At 42.2% G+C, this 19,041-nt stretch overlaps 1 protein-coding gene across 2 annotated transcripts in view; it reads right to left on the reverse strand.

Moving 5' to 3' along the window:
- tmem178bb (transmembrane protein 178Bb) overlaps window positions 1-19,041 on the reverse strand; it is a 106,224-nt gene that overhangs the window by 52,870 nt on the left and 34,313 nt on the right. For both annotated transcript variants that reach the window (XM_053864160.1, XM_053864161.1), the window contains one exon: window positions 414-527. In XM_053864160.1, the coding sequence (XP_053720135.1) occupies window positions 414-527 (114 nt within the window). The remainder of the gene's footprint in view (window positions 1-413; window positions 528-19,041) is intronic.

Below are 19,041 nucleotides of genomic sequence, written 5' to 3' on the forward strand. Positions count from 1 at the left end.
TAAATGCAAGCGGTAATGATTATTTGAAATATAAAAAACAATGACTCCATGAATGACCAGCAGAACGTTTCTGTGCCGTGTGCCACCACACATTTGAAACAGTTTTAAAGAAACGTTATAGGACTCAAGTGCAGAATCTGCATGAGTGACAAGCTGTTGTGCGGCTCACGGGTTAATACACATCGCCATTCGAATAAGTGAGTCCACCTCACACAAATGCTATTTCATCTGTCTTCAACAGACATCAACGGTAGCCGCACAATCGATGAAGTATCCAGCTAACCACACCATCAAACGTTACTTACTAGAGGGGTGGTCCACGCCTCATTCCAATGCATCAACCCAGTAGCAAGTGAGACCACAATGATAATGACTGTCCTCAGCCTGAGGTAACAACCCTGCCACACACTTACGGAGAGAGTGCCACTCGTCCTGCCTTATTGTCTTGGTGATGTTGTAGGAGAGGTTTTTCGGTACCGTAGCCGAGGAGTAGTGGTACTTGATGTAGGAGCATCTTGCGATGGAACCTGTGGAGACGGAGGGAAAAGGTGGATTCAATCACGGGAGGTCATTACACAAGAGCCGCGCTGAAGACACACTTTGCAAAATAGAGATAACATTGTCGAGCCACGCAATGACTCAGCAGTTATTAATTAAATACGCAGGCACCGGCAATTCACTTTTCTTTGCTGAAACAATAGAGGACTGCTGGCGTTGGGGATCCCATTGTGTCGGCGCTGAAGAAATGATTCCGACATACATTTCCATTACCTACATCTGGACACAATGGCTGTCACAGGAGTGATGGGTTCTTCAAAAGCTATTAAGTCATCGGTCAAGGGAGGAGTGTGTGTCTCTGTCTGTGTGCGTGTGTGTGTTCGGTTTATTGAAATTGGGTTTTAATTGAAAAGGTTTTTCAGTAATTCCTATTCTTAATGATTGTTTTCTTAAAAAAAATGAAGATTCTAATTATAAAATATCATGTATTACCTTAAAAAAAAAGATTATCTTGCAGTTCAAGTGGAAAATGACCTTAAAGGTGCTCCTAAAGGGGGATGCAGCCCTCTGGATTTTCATGACCTCAAGTGTTTTTTTTTTCTTTTTAATGTCTGAAATAACTGATAGTCCCATCAGTGCACAACACACACATAAAGAGTCTGTCCCACCAGTGATGGAGAACCTTGTCCTGCATGCCAGAAATCATGTGAGATCACAGCTGATAAGCGGAAAGCAGCACGACTCAAACCAAAAGTTTTTTTTTTCTTCCCGAAAAACACCTCATAACTAACATAACAGGAACACGCCATGGTCCTCGCAGAACTAAAGCTGGCAACCTGACATATAAAGGAACCAGGTGGGGACAGCTAATGTCAAAATGTCCTCCTTTGTTTCCCTGTTTCTTGTCACATTTCAGGTTGGGAACGATCAGCTCTTGCCTCACACCTAACAATTTTTCATTGTAAATATTGACCATTTTTGGAGGCGATTATCGGAACCAATAAACTCAAACACCCCCCTCCGCATGAGGATTCTGTCATGAAATAAGCTCATAAGAGCGACGATAGGCATTAAACATCTTTGGTATGGAAGGAGCAAACTAGGTGACAAAAACGGCTCTATTATTGCCACATGCGTGGCAACCTTAAGAGTGACTGAAGATCCCCTTTTTGAGTGTCCTTAAGCAACACGCATTATGTCTTTGCAGTTTGCATGCGCCATAGTGAAGTCCTCTGTCAAGCTGATAAGATTCTGCCCTGAGCTTCATCTTCAAAAACATCTACTTTGATAGGAAGTGTAAACACGCCTGTTAAAATTTAGAGGAACTTGGGGAGGATTTGCGCTTACACGCCTGCCAAAAAGGATTGGAGGGATTGAAGTGCTCAGAAGATTACCTTTCCCAGTGTTCTGTGAATTGTGCTGAAAATAGATCGCAGGACTCTGGAGGCAAGAGCATTTTCCAAGAAATGAAAAAGCCATTAGCTCAGCATTAATGGCGTGGAGTACCTTAAATTGTGTGAGTTGATCGATTGATCGATCACTCCCATGGCGTAACATATTGCTGTTGGGACGGAGGACTTTTGGGTCCTATTGTGACGCCAAAGGCAGCCCTCAGTGCTGCATGTTGGCGGATTAGGTTTTCAATCCTGACACTGTGGGAAGCGTATCACATAAAAGAAAGATGGAGGTTGGGGTTAAGTAGGCCATAGGACGGTGCTCCTTTCCTTCTACACATACAGTACCAACGTGTCAGATGCTATTTAAAGCCCCTCAAATGGCCGTGTGTCAGAAGTCAGTCAGGAGGAGTGCCACGAGAGGTTAAAAATATTATTATATATTTCTTACTCTTGTTTCTCTTCTTCTCTTTCCTTCCCTCTTCACTAGTAATGCTCATTTCTGCCGTGCTTAAAATAAACCCACACTAAGGTAAAGGGGTTCGAGGGTCACGTGGGCTGGTCTGTGCAGGTCACGCCAAGCAAGTTTGGTTGTCTAGAGGTCCATTATAAGTATAGCTAGAGAGCCATGCTCTGTGACAGTTCAATATTCAACCGGTCATCACAGAAAATATGAAGAAGAAAAAAAGTCCAAATCCTGCATAGCGCTGCTTTAGAGCACATCCCATTTCTTGGCAATCCCTCCAGCAATGATTGTGCAACATTTGAAATTATAGATGAACAGACAGAGATTAAAATGCTTACCCCAGTCTTGACAACATTACAGGATTACATCGAATCGTTGCATGACTCACCCAAAAGTGTCATTTTCCCCAAAAATCTAGTGCTGGATGATTGGATTTGAAAAATTCAGAGACACTGTCAGGTACATTACCATATGAATCCAGATGTTTGACTTGCTTTCAAACGTCCCTGCCTGTGAAGTTGTCTAAGTTCTGAGCTCCACAACACAATAAGGTGGTCTTTGTTTCACGATGATGCCACTGGTGGTCACTCCTTCAACTCCCAGATAAACCAAGCTTGTTGGAGGAATCTACACGGCACTGCTCTGCTTTAGTAGATAATACTTTTTTTTTCGGCTGTCTGATGGTGCTGGCACAACAAAATGATGTGTGCTTTTATTTGAGCGTGTATTCTGCACTGGGCGGTGAATATCATTTAAATATAGCAGCTCGGTTATCACAGTGCTGCGACGTCCTTCAGCTCGACCGCGATCAGAATGGAAAATATTCCGCAGCCCTACCTGGAATAAATAGTTTGACCCGGAACACATTATGTAGTCAACCCATTTGTCTGAGCTGTGTGTAAGCTAGCAATGGCGTGTTAATGCTCTTTTCTTTTCCGTTATCATTTGTTTACATGGCCAAGCTTGATGCCAGAGGCCAACAAATTTGTGGAATAAATGTGACTCGACTGTTGAGCTGACTGAAGTGCAACATTCTGTTCAATCTTTTAGGGTACGAACGGATGATTTTCAAATGCTTTCTCCAAACCTGGGGCCAGATCTGACCTCCAAATAACTCGCATTCAAGTTCCTGTAACAACACTCTAATGCAATTCAGGTTTCATGATGACACTTACTCAAGGTTAATTAATTTTTGTGTTTCTTCTTTTCCTCTGGTTGTTTGTCTATTTGTCTGCCCACTGCTGAATTACGACTCTGGTTCTTATCTTTTTATACCTGTTTGCACCATTTTTTTTGTCTGTCTGTTCCCTGTTTGCCCTCATGTTCCCATGATACACAGCAGCTGACTAGTTTCACAGCTCTTCTTCCGTGATTTGTCTCATGCTTTTATTTTGGTGAGCATCGGTTGTTCTCCTTTCCTGTTCCTTCCTTCCCTCCAGCTTCACAGGCGACACAGCTGGCGTTCATTTGATGATTAAGCCTCCCATATGAACCCGTCGACGCCAGCTCTTGTCGCCAGATAGTTGCTTTGCACTCCGTGATGGTAAACTCTCCCAAGACTTCCAAGATCTCTTGTTCCATTCCCTAACTTTTCGAAATCCTGTGCACGCTCAAATTCCTATTCAGCCGCTTCCTTAGTTCCTTGTTCTTCCTCGCTCCGTTTCTGTTTCTCCCCTTCGGTATTCAGCCCGCGTGTGAGCCGTGTGTTTTTCACTACAGCTCCCAGAAAAAAAAAGAATTTTAAAATACAGTGGTACCTCAGTTTTCGAACATCCTGGACTTCGAACTAATCGGAGTTTGAACAAAAATTTGCGCTTCGTTATTGTGTATAACGCAGCTTCTGTATGTAGTCGTGTCCCGTTAGCTACATTTACTGACTGTTTCTTCTTCATATTGAGGTGTAAAACCTTTCCTGTCTCCACACTGGTCCGTGGTAGAGTGTCACAGGGGAGGTGCTCGCTCTCCACACCTCCGAGGCTGGAGCGCTCACTCCAGGGTTTGATGTCCTGTTGTCGGCTGGAGCTGGGACAGGGATGAGGCGAGTCTGGGACAGAGCGTGACTTGGTTTATGACTTTGTCACAGCCAAACTGCACAGAAGCGCACATTCAGAGCTGGACACGCACCGGGCACCTCTTCACTTCTGGAGAGACGTCACTCACTCGGCAACCCCTCCCACATGCAGCGGCCACACACATAGAGGAACAGCGCACCTGCAGCAGACACTCTACATTCACTCCTACAAAAGCCTATTTTAAGGCTTGGAATGCATTATTTATTTTTCCATTCATTGTAATGGGAAAAATCGATTCAGATTTCGAACAAATCGCTTCTCGAACAGCCTTCTGGAATGGTTGTGGTCGAGAACCGAGGTACCACTGTATAGTTAAATTAATTTAAGAATAGTAAAAAAACTGACTAAATGATAAATAAATAAAAATAATGATTAAAAAAACCAACAGACTAAAAAGCAACAAATTAAGTGAAGTATTAGGGAGGTTGGAAGAAGCATTTACTTCAACACCGTTCAGGGTGATTGATAAAACCACTGTGTTACCCAGGGCAACTGTGTCCATGAATAGTTCAACTGTGATATGTATCACAGACCCTGCATTGCTTCGTGTTTCCACACTTTTCCGTAAGGACCAGCTATATTATTAGCCACAGCAGGTCACTGATGAGCCCTCAGTGTGAACTGTGGCCACTAACGCAGTTCACCATGTTGCTCAGCAGCATCGCCTCACCTTCATAAAGGATGAACTCCTTCTTTGAAACAGATGCAGCACATTAGCTTCTGCCACTTGGTCATTAGTGCCGTGTTAAGTCTCGTACCCTGAGAGCAACTCTCTTCAGATGTTGGGAAGCTTTGGCCCCAGATCTCAACTGGTATGGATTTTCCTGACAGTTACAGGAGTCAATGAGACTTCAAATTGTCCTATCAAACGGCCGACCCCAGTAGGGGGCAGCGATCAGGGACGGAGCATGCGCTGTTCAGGCAGCTCAATAGCCTCCACTAAGGTGCAATCCACAGGGGGAAGTATCCACGGTTGTGTCGGCACTCACTTAGTGGAAACTCACTCAGGTTGCATGTAATGGCGGCCATTTACACCAACATGGAGCCTTTGCATGATCGATACTCCTGCTGTCAGTTTGAGAGGAAAATCCATCACTTTTCATTCACCAGGCTGGATGTGATAACGCAAAGTGTTGAAGAGCTAAAAGGGACAGCCAGGAAAATAAGCAGCACAAATAGCCTGCGGCTATTAAAGCATGGATCGCTCCTGTTGGAAGATTTCCCCTCTTTTATGGAGTTGAACATTTTCTCAGCCTCGTCTCAGCAAAAGTCAAATTATACTTGATATGACGGAAACAGTCTTCACATGAGAGAAACTGTTTTTGAACCTCTTATCGAAGATTAAAACTTCATCCAAAGCAATATGCAGCAATGAAATGCATACATTTGTTGATGCGAGTGTCAATGACAATAAAATGAATCTGAAATAATATAAATGAATAATCATAAAGGTTTTCAAAATATATTTTGCAATACATGTTGTCTCTTATGTGGGGGGAAAGGATGCAATTTTGTGATTTTAAAATTATGTTATGTTATATATTCTGACAATTTTCACTGAGGAGAATGTGTCAGTGAACCAAGATTTTAATAAATGAATAAATCATATCAATCATCCTATTTTCTAAAATCAACACATTTTACAGATGAATCAAAATGAAATACATAGAATAATATAAGTAATATTAATATATTACTATATTAATAAATTGATCAAACCGATAATAAAGTTTTATGCTATAACTGAAAAGAGAATTTGGCATCTAAATTACGAAAAGGATTTTGGAGTAATATTCTGTCAATTTTCGATGAGGAGAATGTGTCAGTGAAACAAGATCTTAAACAAAATAAATAATACATGTATAAATCATATCAATAATCATATTTTGTAAAATGAACACATTTTATAAATGAATCAAAACGAAATATATCGAATAATACAGGTAAACTATACAAATCAATACTATGGAAAATAGTTTAAAGACTATATATTTAGTGTTGAAATACATTATAATGTAATATAATAATTCTATTAATAAATTGATCAAACTGATAATAGTGTGAAAGTTTTATGCTAAAACTAAAAGAGAATTTTCACACTCTCTAACGCAGACATGTGAGACTCGAATATGGAATTCACGGCAAATGGTACTTTCTCAACGGATTGTATCACCAGTTCAGCTGGGTCACATCAGACACACGCCTGCTACGCGCCGACAGACGTGGCAGTGTTTCGGTTCTTTGTCGCAGAACTAATTCAGCGAGAGTCTCTTGCATCGGTGCTGATGTGCCCAAAGTGACTTGTTGTTTCCCCGATGACGTGGTGCTGAATAAAACAGCAGTTAGCACACAGTCGTCCACGTGGAACTGCGCTGCCACACATCACTGTCAGACATCTCTCCCCGGAGAGGAAGCAGCCAATGGCTGCGCGGCCGTCTCCCTCCATCACTCTGACAGGGAACGTTCAGTGTCAAACTGGAGGGACGGATGAGCACATGCATCTGAGGGACGATTTGTTTATGCATTGTTGACGTGACGGAGCGTTTTCCTCGGTATCTTCTCTGATCCAACATCTCTTTCAAGTGTCTTCTAGTACATCCCTGATGAGGTAGATTCGACAGCCCCCCGTATCGGGCGAGCTTTCACTGACTGGGATAAGAATCAGATATCGGTGAATCGATCGGCCAATTTGCTTAAACATTCCTTCATTAGCTTCTCCGCTTATCTTGACCTATTTCCCACGAGGAAGAACTGATGGCCTCTGACAGCGGATGAAAAGTGGACACAAGGACCAGCCGATAGCAAGGCTGTCTGTGGGAGTCGATACTTCCAGTCTCACGACCTGCCCCACTACCATGGCGGCTTTAAAGTCTCACCAGGGGAATATTCACGATTCACGTTTCCACTTCATCTTGCTGTTCGACGTAAAGCAAGCATCAATCAAACTTGGGCTATTGGACTCTATAGGAGAGTCTGTACTTTGAGCTGCTGATGAAAGGAAGCGGTTTGCCTGCTCATATTGTAGCCTCAGCTGCGATCTGGAGGACACGTCTGGGCTGGGCTTTTTGGAAAAATGATGGACCGTCACATTTCAAAACAAGAAAGTGCATACCTCCGCCAAGCTGTTCATTTTTCACCCACATTGCGATTTTCACCAGGTATTATTGGCCTACATGAAAGTTTGGACCTTTGAAATGCTTGTAAACAGCTTTGTCTGACTGCTGGAGAAAAATCGAATTTCTCTTAATCGGACTACACGACCATGATAATAGCTGGACTAAGATAGCATGTAGCCGAGTAGATCGATTATGACCAGACTGGGTGATGTGCGACTGTGCGAGCATCAACTACACAGCAGAAGTAAACAAACTCTTAGACAAATCACGGTCTAATGGTGTCTTTGATACAATCGAGAAGTCGTGTGTGTAGCCTGATGTGCACCATTAGGTTCCTCAGTCAGCAGTAAGCTCATAACAAACCTGAATTCAGTTGTGTTTTGGAACTCGTGACGACGCTGCCCTGTCGACCTCTAGATTTTTCTTTAGCTGCAATCGTTCTGGGGAGTTTTGATTGTTTGTTCTACCAAGAAAATTATAGATTATATTGGTTTTAGGAGACGTTATTACCACCGCGGTAGCAACTGTTAGCATAGTTGCTAAGTGAGTGGAGGCTCACGACGATGATCAAAAGCGGGACTCTGCTTTTACTGCTCCACATCTGTCATTCTTGTAATACATTGACAACAGAGTCTCCTGAATATTTAACTTTGTTCAGAAACTTGGTCATATAGCTGCTGAAGGAAGCGTGTTGACGATGGGGGCCGTATTGAACCAGCGCTCTGAACTGCTGACTCTGGACCTCTGAAGTTAAAGTAGTTGATTAATCGACACGATCCCCGTCTACAGAGTTCAATATAACGGTCTGAAACGGCTCCTCGCTACCTGTCAACTTCGATTTCGAGGTGAACTACTCATCGTTCGATTTTCTCCTCACTGCATGTAAACCAAGAGAACTATTGTAAACCTGGAGAACTCAACCTATTGTCTTATTTGAGGCACTTTACGCATGTAACCGGAGTCATGGATGTTGGATATGATTCACTCTGTTTTACGAGGAGAACACCTTTGCACTCTTCCATAAAAGCTCATTTGTGATGTCATTTTTACTGTGACACCAATGAAAAAAAACAGCCAGTCGTGAGAGAAATTTGCTTTTGTAGTGCTTATTGTTTACATTATTCACATGCGCCATAATTTCTCAGCAGCATCCAGGAACTATGTATTTAATGTTTGCTGTGGCAAATTCTCTCTGACACCCTGAAGTTTTGTGTTGATATCCAATTATAGAATATCGCCGTGGGTTAATAAGGGGCAGTAACGCAACATGCCAGCGCTTCAAACAAACAATTTCTCCCAAAATAGAAAGAGCTTCGACTGGATTCTGGTGGGAATGGAACTCTCACAGGGACGGGTCATGTCCCAGCCTTCTGCAAAAGGAAGGAAGTGTTCCAGCATCCAGAGCAGCGAGAGAGCGTTCGCCATCCCCGGTGCACACCTCTGAAGAGACAGCTGCACGGCTGGAGCCGGATTCAACGCTGTCATGAGGTCACGTGATTCATTCGTTTCCCTTGATACTCAGTGATTAGTCAGTGTTTCAGGCTCCTAATGTGTGTCTTCTTGCCCTTTTGTTTGTCCTGTGATTGAGGAGCCAGTCGGGAGTGTTGTAAACAGTTAAGGTCTGAGCCAGCTGCTAATAAAATACAGCAGAGGAGCAGCCATTAGAAGGGGGAGGGAGTTAGGGTAAAAATAATGCAATAATAGCATGAATAGGGGTCGGGTTTTGAGCCTCAATGGTGGGCTCCACTGGAGAAGAACCTCCTCCTCACATACATCCAGTCCTACATCCAGCCACCCATTTATAGGGGCTGGGTTGTTGCAGGAAACCGCAGACATGATGGCATCATGCCTCAGTGGAAATATTTCTAATGCATGGAAGACAAGGTTTCTTTACAGGGCGTCACATGTATGGACTGGTTTGCAACATTGTCAGCATCTCTGAGTGTTTCTCTAACCTGATTAAGGTACTATTTTGTGATTTTGTGATTTTTAAATTTTTTTTTTTCACTGTAAGGGCCAACACCCTATGGAAACCCATTTCCGCCAGGTAAAAAAAAAATGGAGAAAACCAAGCAAACAATTTTTTTTTTCTTGGTTAATTTTTATTTTATTTTATTTTATTTTTGCTTGGTGATTTTTTTTTTGTCCCACATTGCAAGAATGGGTTTCAAGTGGCGATTAAAAAAAAGATTGCGTTTAGGTACTGTGGGGAAAAACGAACTTCTTATTAATAAAACATTCATTACTGTCACTTATATATTGATATTAATGTCAAATTACTCCAAACGTTTGTGTGATTAACGACATATAAAATATGTATGTCGATTTCACCTGAAATCCAGTGAACTGCAACCCGAAAACAAGAACAAGACTATCAACGAAAAGAAATGCACATTTCAGTGAACGCATCGCAGGTTCACAGAGCACAACTGTTGTCAACTGTTACGGCGATACAGACCACTTAAATTGAAATGGATACCGTATGTGAATAAAAATGCTTCATGTTAACATGTATAGGCGAACGAAACACCTTGTTTCTATTGCTGTTGACCGGGAGCAGCAAGCTTTGCGCCCGAGGTGCGTTCAATTAACTCAGCATTTTATTCGCTTCGGCAGTTTTGGTATAATTATCTGGTGGCAATCAGGCGAAATCGATATCATTTTCCATTGTTTACAAATAACATAGATTTGTCGAGTGCTTTGACACCACTGACAATATATAAGTAACAGCGATGAACGATTTACTAATGAGCAGTTCGTTTTTCCCACAGCAGCTGAATGCAACCTTTTATTTTCTTCCACATTTCATGCGCCCGATCCGCCAGGTGACAAAAATAAATAAATAAATAAATATTTTTTGCTTGGTTTTCTCCGAGTTTTTTTTTTTTTTTTACCTGGCAGAAACGGGCTTCCATACAACACTCTTAGTTCTGACTTCTCATTTTAGTCATCCTTCAGGTCGCTCTACTGTGTTCATGTTTGTACTGTCTTATTGGATTATCAAGCATTTTAGAAGATATATATTATTAATCCTTATTTTGTTTTGTATTTGTATTTATTTAATGAATATTTCGACCACCGTGGCAGGAAAATATAAACAGTTTTGCATTTTATGAGACCTAAACTCAAAATACATGCAAGAATTAGAGATTAAGGAACATATATCCCCAAAAAATAAACCAGTATATTACCAGTATATCAGACAGTTATTAGTTATTATAACATGATTACTAACATTCCATTAAGCAAGATCCCCTCAAAGTGGTCACCAAGTTCTTCAGTCATTCAATGGCTTTTTCCAGCGTGTACTCTTGAAATGATGTCTGCTGTGATATTTATGGGTCTTTCGTGTAATATGGTTGTTGCTCTCACAAACTCAATAAATACAGAATGAATTAGATCGATACATGAATAATTAGTTCAACCACTGCGCATGTAGCTGCAGCGTCTGACAAGAGTCTCTGTAAAATTTAAACTGTATCGGCTCATCCTCTTAAAAAGGCAGCAAGCTCACACAGTCGTCAATATTTCATTCCCTCTGATCTCCAGCGCCACCACTAGAATTCAAGATTTACTTTTAAAGAAGTGACGTCATTCCGAGCAAAGGTTCCCTCATCACTTCCCAAAGAAAGTTTCAGCCGTCAAATAAATCACAGGTTTGACATCCAACTGAAGTAAAACAACAGCAACACCAAATGACTTCCATTATGGTGTGGAACATGAAACAAGCGTGTTGTTGTTTGTGTTCCATTTTCTGACATGTCATCCTGTGCAGACTTTCAATGTTGAGAGCGATTGTCGCCACAAGTTTCACTTTTTGTTGCGAATCCAAATTAGATGACTTCATGTCACAACAGGAAATCTGCTTGTGCCAACCCCAATGTAAATGTCCACAGGACTTGCTGTATTATCAGATTTAGACTTAGAATCAAATTTGCCTGAACTGGAACTAGACTCAGACTTCAACTTCACCTATGCTTGTTCACTCAGATCCAATGCTTGCTAATGGGAACCAATCAGAGTGCACAGACTTAATGCTATGATCAATAGTCAGAGTAGTGGTAATAGAATAAAGATGCATGAAAGAAACTGGTCCAGAAAGTTCATCTTGTGGCACTACAGTCGAGAGAGCAGTTGTACAACACTGTGCGTAGTTGCTTATATAAGTTTACTTAAGTTATTATATCTCTGCAATTCACGATTTTGGTGTGAAAACAGGCTGAATATGGCATTCAAACTGTGACAAAAACTTGCACCCAGTTTCATGAGCTCTGTTACAGGTTAATGTTCAGAATGTGTGACTCTCACAGACTGCAAACATATTCTAGACAACTCTTTTGTAAACCTTTTTTCCTATCGTGGATGGAAAGGGAAACGTTTACATATTTCTATCTACAAGCAACCAGGGTGGGTGGTAATGCTAGTACACACATTCCAACTGCTCCAAATGTTTTGTTTCGGTTCAGACTGACTTGGCAGATCAACCACGGATTCATTCATTTTCCATTTCATGCTGTCGTGGACACAACTTTTCAGTGAATAACTGTAACTAGATAATGTATATACAGTACACAACCATGCATCAAAACACGGTTCAATTTCCCCTTGTACATTTATTTTACAGAATGTAAACATGAAATACCAAGAAGACAATATTGTACATATTTGCTGCCAAAACCAAAGCTTTTAGTTAAAGGGACTGAAGCACTTCTCTTCAGCACCAAAGTGACTCAAGATAAGTCAAGCTAGCTCTGGGCAGCAGTAAACCAATCAATAGGAGGCGCCAAACCCAAGCAAACAGTGCAGAGCTCACACATTCATGAACAAGAAAAATATATCTAAACAACAAACTTGAAATCACTTCACGACAGATACCTGCCTTATCGTTTATGACACATTTTCACGTATGTTTCGAACTGAAACGCTTCAACAAGGAGTGTGTCAACACAGTCTCACTCACTGGAAGTCATACGGTATATTGGCGTTTGAGCAAATGGCTCCAAGTCACGTTGTGACTAGTCAGACTGGGATGATGTTAAGGTTAATGCTCCTCTGATGAGAGATATCCCGAGGAGATGATCTGGTGAGGGATCACCAAACAGTTACTGTCCTTCAGGAGCAGCACAAATAAGCTGTTCCCAATTTAACCAAAATAACTTCTTGCTGGCAACTTTGGTTTATTTTTCCCAAAAAAAAAAAAAATATATGGAAATGATATTGTGGCTTCTTCATTACCATTAATTCACTTCAACCACAACTTTAAACTGAAAACATAGGTTGACGTCTCAAATTTGTATTCATATATTCAATAGGAGAAAAACCTTTTGATGGCTATGGACACTAGGTCGATTGTTCATATGATGTTTGTCAAAAGTAAATATTAAATGTGCAATACAGGTTAGCGCTAGCTTACAAGCATTCCCGTAAAACAGTGAAGGTAGCTTGTTATTCCTGCTGTCTCCTAGCATTTGTTTGCATCTCAGCACTCCCACAGCTTCACATCACCCTGTCGTGTGTTGCTCCGGTGGCACACACATATCAGCGGCAGATACACAACAGCCTCTCGAAAACACCACTTTAGGATCCGAATCCAAACCTTGTGCACGAGGACACACATCCCATTACACAACATTACCCCCCTCTTGTTGAAAAAGTGCCCTCCGTGATGGGGGCATATTGCTTCCGCTCTCCCAAATGGATTTCTAAGTCAGTCATTTAGGCCAAATTGCCCTTCAGTCTCATGCAAACGTCTCCCAGCCAGACAGCGTTTCCTCTCCACTGCACATTGAAACTGGAAGTCAGAGGGTTTGTGCTCCTGACCAATCCTGCGCGGCCTCATACGCTGCCCTGTCAGGAATATGTGTTGTGGTTACTAGTGAGCGTTGGTTTCCTGGTTTTAATCCCTCCTGCTGCCCCCAGCCTCCGATTAAAGGTTAATTGTGAACGTGTCTCAGACCGGGAGTCTTAAAGAAGATGAAAGATGGCGACGTGACCGGGGTCGCTGCTGAACATGAAGACAAGGACGCGAGGATGAAACGGGGGGGTTAAATGCCAGCATCACACGAGGCAGAAACTAGAAGTGACTTGAATCATCGAGCGCTGACTCGCCCACCAGACGTTAAAGAACACACACTGACAGCAGGTCACATGCAGTTAGATTCACCATCGGAATCCTGTTTCATTCATGATACGACTGGCAAATATACTCCTCTTTCCAACAATATTACATCATGCTCATGCAGTTCCGTCCTTTTGTTGATACAACTCTATCTTTTCAAATAAACGGTACGCTTCAAATACTGCGTTACATTTGTGCTGATCCTGAGGGTTCAGTCTTATTTGTGCACTACAATATTTGTCAATCCATTCAACATGAAGGCTGCCGTTTCCGATCCCCTCCCCTGGAGCGAACCGCTGCCCTTCAGTATGCTTATGCTTACAGTATGTGGGTTTCTTCCAGGCACTCTGAATTCCTCCGACAGTCTGACAGCTTGCCATATTTTCTTTACTTCTTTTTCTTGTGCTATATTTTCATCCTCCAAGGAGTAATTACATTGATTTCCCAAAGAATTACTTTCCAATTTTTCAAATAGCCTTGGTTGTTTGTCGTGTTTTAAATATTTTTCTTCCTTTTGACTTGCTTTGCCATACAACTTTATTCCCCTAACATTTGCTTTTCTGTTGCTCCATTCCATTCTTATTGTTTGCTCCCAGTCTTCTTCAATGAAATACAGCTCTCTCCTGAAAGGAGCATTTTTAATATTTCTTTTCATCTTGTAAAAACAATCTCATTGGGTAATACTGTATTGTAAAGTCCGGGGTGGGTTCAGCTTTACCTGACTCAGACGAAGATCTATGTCTTTATTCATTCGGAGTTTGTGCTGTGGCAGTTTTGGGAGCCATCCCCAGGTGGGAACGTGAGCCAGCTGCCTGCTCGTGTTCCATCCATGTCGATGTCTGTGCGGTTGCAGCTACTCGCCATATGGGAAGCCCCCGCTGCAGTTCAAGCCCTGTGTGGCCTGGTTTTGGCGTGACCCACTTCATCTGGCTCTGCATCCCTGCCGCTGCTGATGCCGCCAGGCTCGCAGGATTACGCCGAGAGGCGGTAGAGTCATCTTGATGCTGCTTCTCTTCTTGCTGGAAGGATGTTCAGGGCAGATGGGGGCAGGAGGAGGGTAGGAAGGTGGGGGGGGAGCTCCAGCCTCGCCACCCAGTCCTCACCAACACCAGCTGTCTGTAATTTCATCTCTATTAATGTTCTCGCTGAAAGAAAAAGCTTCTGCGGTTGGATCATGGCGACGTGCGAGTGCGTTGTCCGTGTGTGTGTGGAATAATTACCACCACTGACTGTTCCCGTATCTATATTTAACACCTGCAGTTCCAGATCCAAGCTCCGAAAGCTCCAAATAACAACATCCCCAGTGAGACTTTCAGTCATATAATTACCCCCCGTCGCCTCCCAATAAATAAATAAATAAATAAAAGTCAATCTAGTTAAATTTGGTTGTGTTATTTATTGTTGTTATCATTATAAGTGTATAAATAAAAGAACAACAATATTGGTTTTCTCTTCTCTCTTCTCATCTTCTTACTAAAATGTCCTAGTAAACTAGTTACTCATACCATCAAACTTACTTCATAATGCTAAAAAATACCCATATAATAATATCCAGTAATCCAGTCATTTTATTTTGGTTAACTATGTTTACGAATATGAAAACATGTTTCACTATATTTCACAGAGACAAACATTTGGATGATTTCAGTTGCCTTCTTTGCATGAACTGTGGGAGGAAACTACGCTCTTCAGAGAAGAGACCTGGGTTCACTCCAACAGCATTTATGTCACTTTCAATATAGGTTTGACATGGATGTTTCCAGTCTTATTCTGGAGATGAATGCAAGATGTCCATATTTCCAAAAGCTAAATACACACCAGCGATGGCTACGCATCCAACTTAATACATCATTTTACTTCAAAAAATGATTGATAATCAGAGGTTCACACTCCAGAGAGGCCCATGAGTGTTTTGATTCTCCAGCCACTTCCTTGTAAAGAGCCTACTTTCCATTCGAGTGGCCGTTCAGCCAAAAGTGAAAACAAGCCAGTCAACAGTAACCGCGGTCCTCAATCTCTGCTTAGGCTTTGGGAAGGATGGTGGCGACAGTAATTGCAGCATTGCAGTCCCCGAGCTCGATTTATCCCTCCTTCCTCTAGCGCCCCGGCCTGACAGTGATTGAAGCCCGACATCCTCCACTTCTCTCAGAGGACGAAAAGTAGGAGGCTGACGGGCGGTCAAGCACATTCGAGTAGCCGCACTTCCTCTTCTCTCGACGGCCTCTTGTTATTGTAACAACCATGTTTTTCATGTCAAAGTGAAGTTGCGGCAAGTCAACGTTGGACTATATTAGAGCTGTTGTTGGAAGTCATGAACTTGTTACATGTATTTTAAGATATATTTGAATCTCTATTTATTTATTTAACATGGAATGTTTGCCCATCACTTCATCTTCTTCAGTTGCCACACCAAGTTAGCCATGTCCACCTTAACCTATCTTGACCATCCTCCATAGTCACTACTATACTCTTTATATTTACCACATCCTTCTTCTCCATTTTGTCTGGTTTCTCCACCCACAACATTCTTCATCCAACATAACCCTTGTTTCTCCTCTCCATGTGTCTAAGCCGTCCCAGTCAGGCCAAACTAACTTAGAACCTTTCCACGTGAATCATCCCACTCATTTCTGAGGTTATCTCCTTCTTTAAAGCTCTTGCTGGTACACTGTCGTAACAGTCCTTGCAATCCGTTCCACCCTGTTAGCACTCTCCTCTTCGCCTCCCTGAGTCTCAGTCCATTCTTCTGAAAGATTGAGGAGATTTGAACCGCTCCAAAGGAAACAAACTTATCCCATTTAGTGTAGCCAACAACTATGATAGCTCACTGTTGACCACAATGTTAGAACAAGCCACATAATCTCACCAAAGGAAACCCAACTGTCAGCAGAACCAGATTAACCACAGACGGCCTGGATCACCATTGAAAGTAATTACCTCCGCCAAGGAGATCATGTTATCATCATCTGATCTGTCCATTAGCGCAACAGCCGGAAAAGTTCATTTCACATGGCATTTACAGGAAATTCTGAGGATGGGGGGACTACAGGATGATTACATTTTCATTGTGTTCTGGATCCAAGAGGCCTTGAGGGGTTTGTTCTAAGGAGAAAGGAGAACGTGTATATTGTGAATAATATGAATAACTGCTTTAAAATGCACTGAAAGCAGTAATTTGGTTGGAAGAGCAGTCACTTCCAACCTATTCCAAAATTCACAACCCACCACGCCGGCTCTGTGAACCAAGTACTGGGTAGTACTGGGTGCTACCATGTTAGTATACCGTTGTTTCTTACTTTAGATTACACTGTATTGTCGGTATTATAACTCAGTCTTAACCAGACAGGAAAAGTAGGTTTCTAGACGAGAAGTTCTTCTTTGTTCTGTTCATTTAATCTGCAAACCAGCACCAGCTCTATTCATGTAGACCACGTGGTGCCATGCAGGGTCTTCGCAGCCCACTTTGAAATAGCACTTCTTTATTTTCCTGGAGATTCTTCCTTTTTATTTATTTAGTTTTGAAATAGAGACACCTTTGTTTACTTTTCTTTTGCTTATCGTTGGAATCATATGACTTTGAATAAATCCCAGAACACTCTAGTGGTATTTCTTTTCCTCCTGTAGCTAAGTGTAGCTCATTTTCTGAAACTTTTGAATGTTAGTTTTTGACTGAATTCTGCCTGTTTTGTTGATGTTATTACACATGCTCCTTAGCCTCACCTCTCACCTTGAATGTTTATTTTCAGAGAATCTTGTTTGGGAGGCGATGAAAACAGCAGTAATGATTATCCCAGAGATCGAAACAATTGTAGCATCATGCAAGAGTGGCAGCAACAACACCGAAAAACCCTTAAAAGAAAAATCACTACAATGTTAAATCAGTGTTTAAAAGCAATCCAACCGAAGCAAACAGCACCAATACACCGCTCATTCAAATAACTGCAACATTTACTGCAAACAACGGAAGTAATAGCCTGTGATGAACACCTGCTGTCATCATCTGGGACTGGAATAGGCTCCCTACACCCCAAACAACGCAATGATCAACCAACACTGACATCTCAACAAAGCCTTCCATTGAAACTGCCACGAGTGCAGCAGAGAAAGCCGATCTATACACACATATCTCAACACTGACTCACGCAATACAACAGTCACACCATCCGTGTTCTTGATCTCACACCCAAAACAACCTTCAAAAGGTGACTGTTGACACAAGTCTGACTTGGCCCATCACTTCTCGAGAAAAGGCCGCGCCAACATTAAATCTGTGGACCGCCAGAGTTTCTTTGTCATGTACTCAATGAAGATTTGCCACCGGTGGCAGCATCTCACCCTGGTTTAATTAGGATGAATGGGATGAGTCGTGGTTGGGATGTGACAGTCGGTGGGGACACTTGGGCTCCTCAGGACACTCAACAGAGAATTTGTGCTTGCTTCAGCTTTTAACAATGGTTCTGCAGTCGCGGCAGGCTCTCTCCAGCCTCCTCTAGACGTTTGTCAGTCGATGAGCGGGGTGGCGGGGGTGGAGTGTCAGGGCCACATTTGATGCTAAAGGGCCTGTTGTCAGAGATGGCACCTGTGCTGGTGTCAGCAGGATCTGAACCGGCTTTATTAAAGTATGACGGTGAGGTGCAAAAGTGGTTTCACAACTTTTACAACTTTCGGAATTGGGATGCTAAATGTGCTCACAGTTTGTACTTTCTGACAAACCACTCCTATAGATTGTTTTTAATGCTTATTAAACTCTACATGCTGATTTTATTTTGTTGCACTTCCTGTTTGCTCACTGTCCTATGTTTTGCCGCACACGTTGCTGACGGCCGCAGCTGCTCTCAGTCAACGTTTTGCTCGCTGAAAAGTCGGGTCTTCAGCTTCAGAGGAACTTTTCTGTTCGCATCCAAAATGAATAGCTGCAAATCAATTAACATATTCTGCATTTTAAATATATACGTGGATGAATCAACTTAATTTGTTCCACAATGCCTGCTGTTCCATGTATGTCCAGTAGGGAAGAGCACATCCTTTAAAACAGGTTGTCCGCCAGTCTCTTTGCAAAATAACTAATGGTGATATTCCAACATACAATCGCGGTCTATGATTCTTAAGGATTTGTTGAGTTTCTGCTAGCAAGCTATTCATAAAATCTTCATGGACCCAGAGATAAGAAACATATTCTACTCCCTCGGTGCAAAACCCGACGCACCCTACAAAATAGATTGGACGTGTGTAAAACGCGATCTAAACAATACGATGTGCTTGGGTTCTACATTGGTTCTCCATTCATGATCCGTCTGAGGCAGTCATCGATAGTTGGCACTGAGACAGAGAAAAGGGTCATAGGGTTAAAGTCTTTCCCCGGCTGCCTTCTTTTGCT

The sequence above is a fragment of the Synchiropus splendidus genome, chromosome 4 (genome assembly GCF_027744825.2).
Source record: "Synchiropus splendidus isolate RoL2022-P1 chromosome 4, RoL_Sspl_1.0, whole genome shotgun sequence".
Taxonomy (NCBI): Eukaryota; Metazoa; Chordata; class Actinopteri; order Syngnathiformes; family Callionymidae; genus Synchiropus; species Synchiropus splendidus.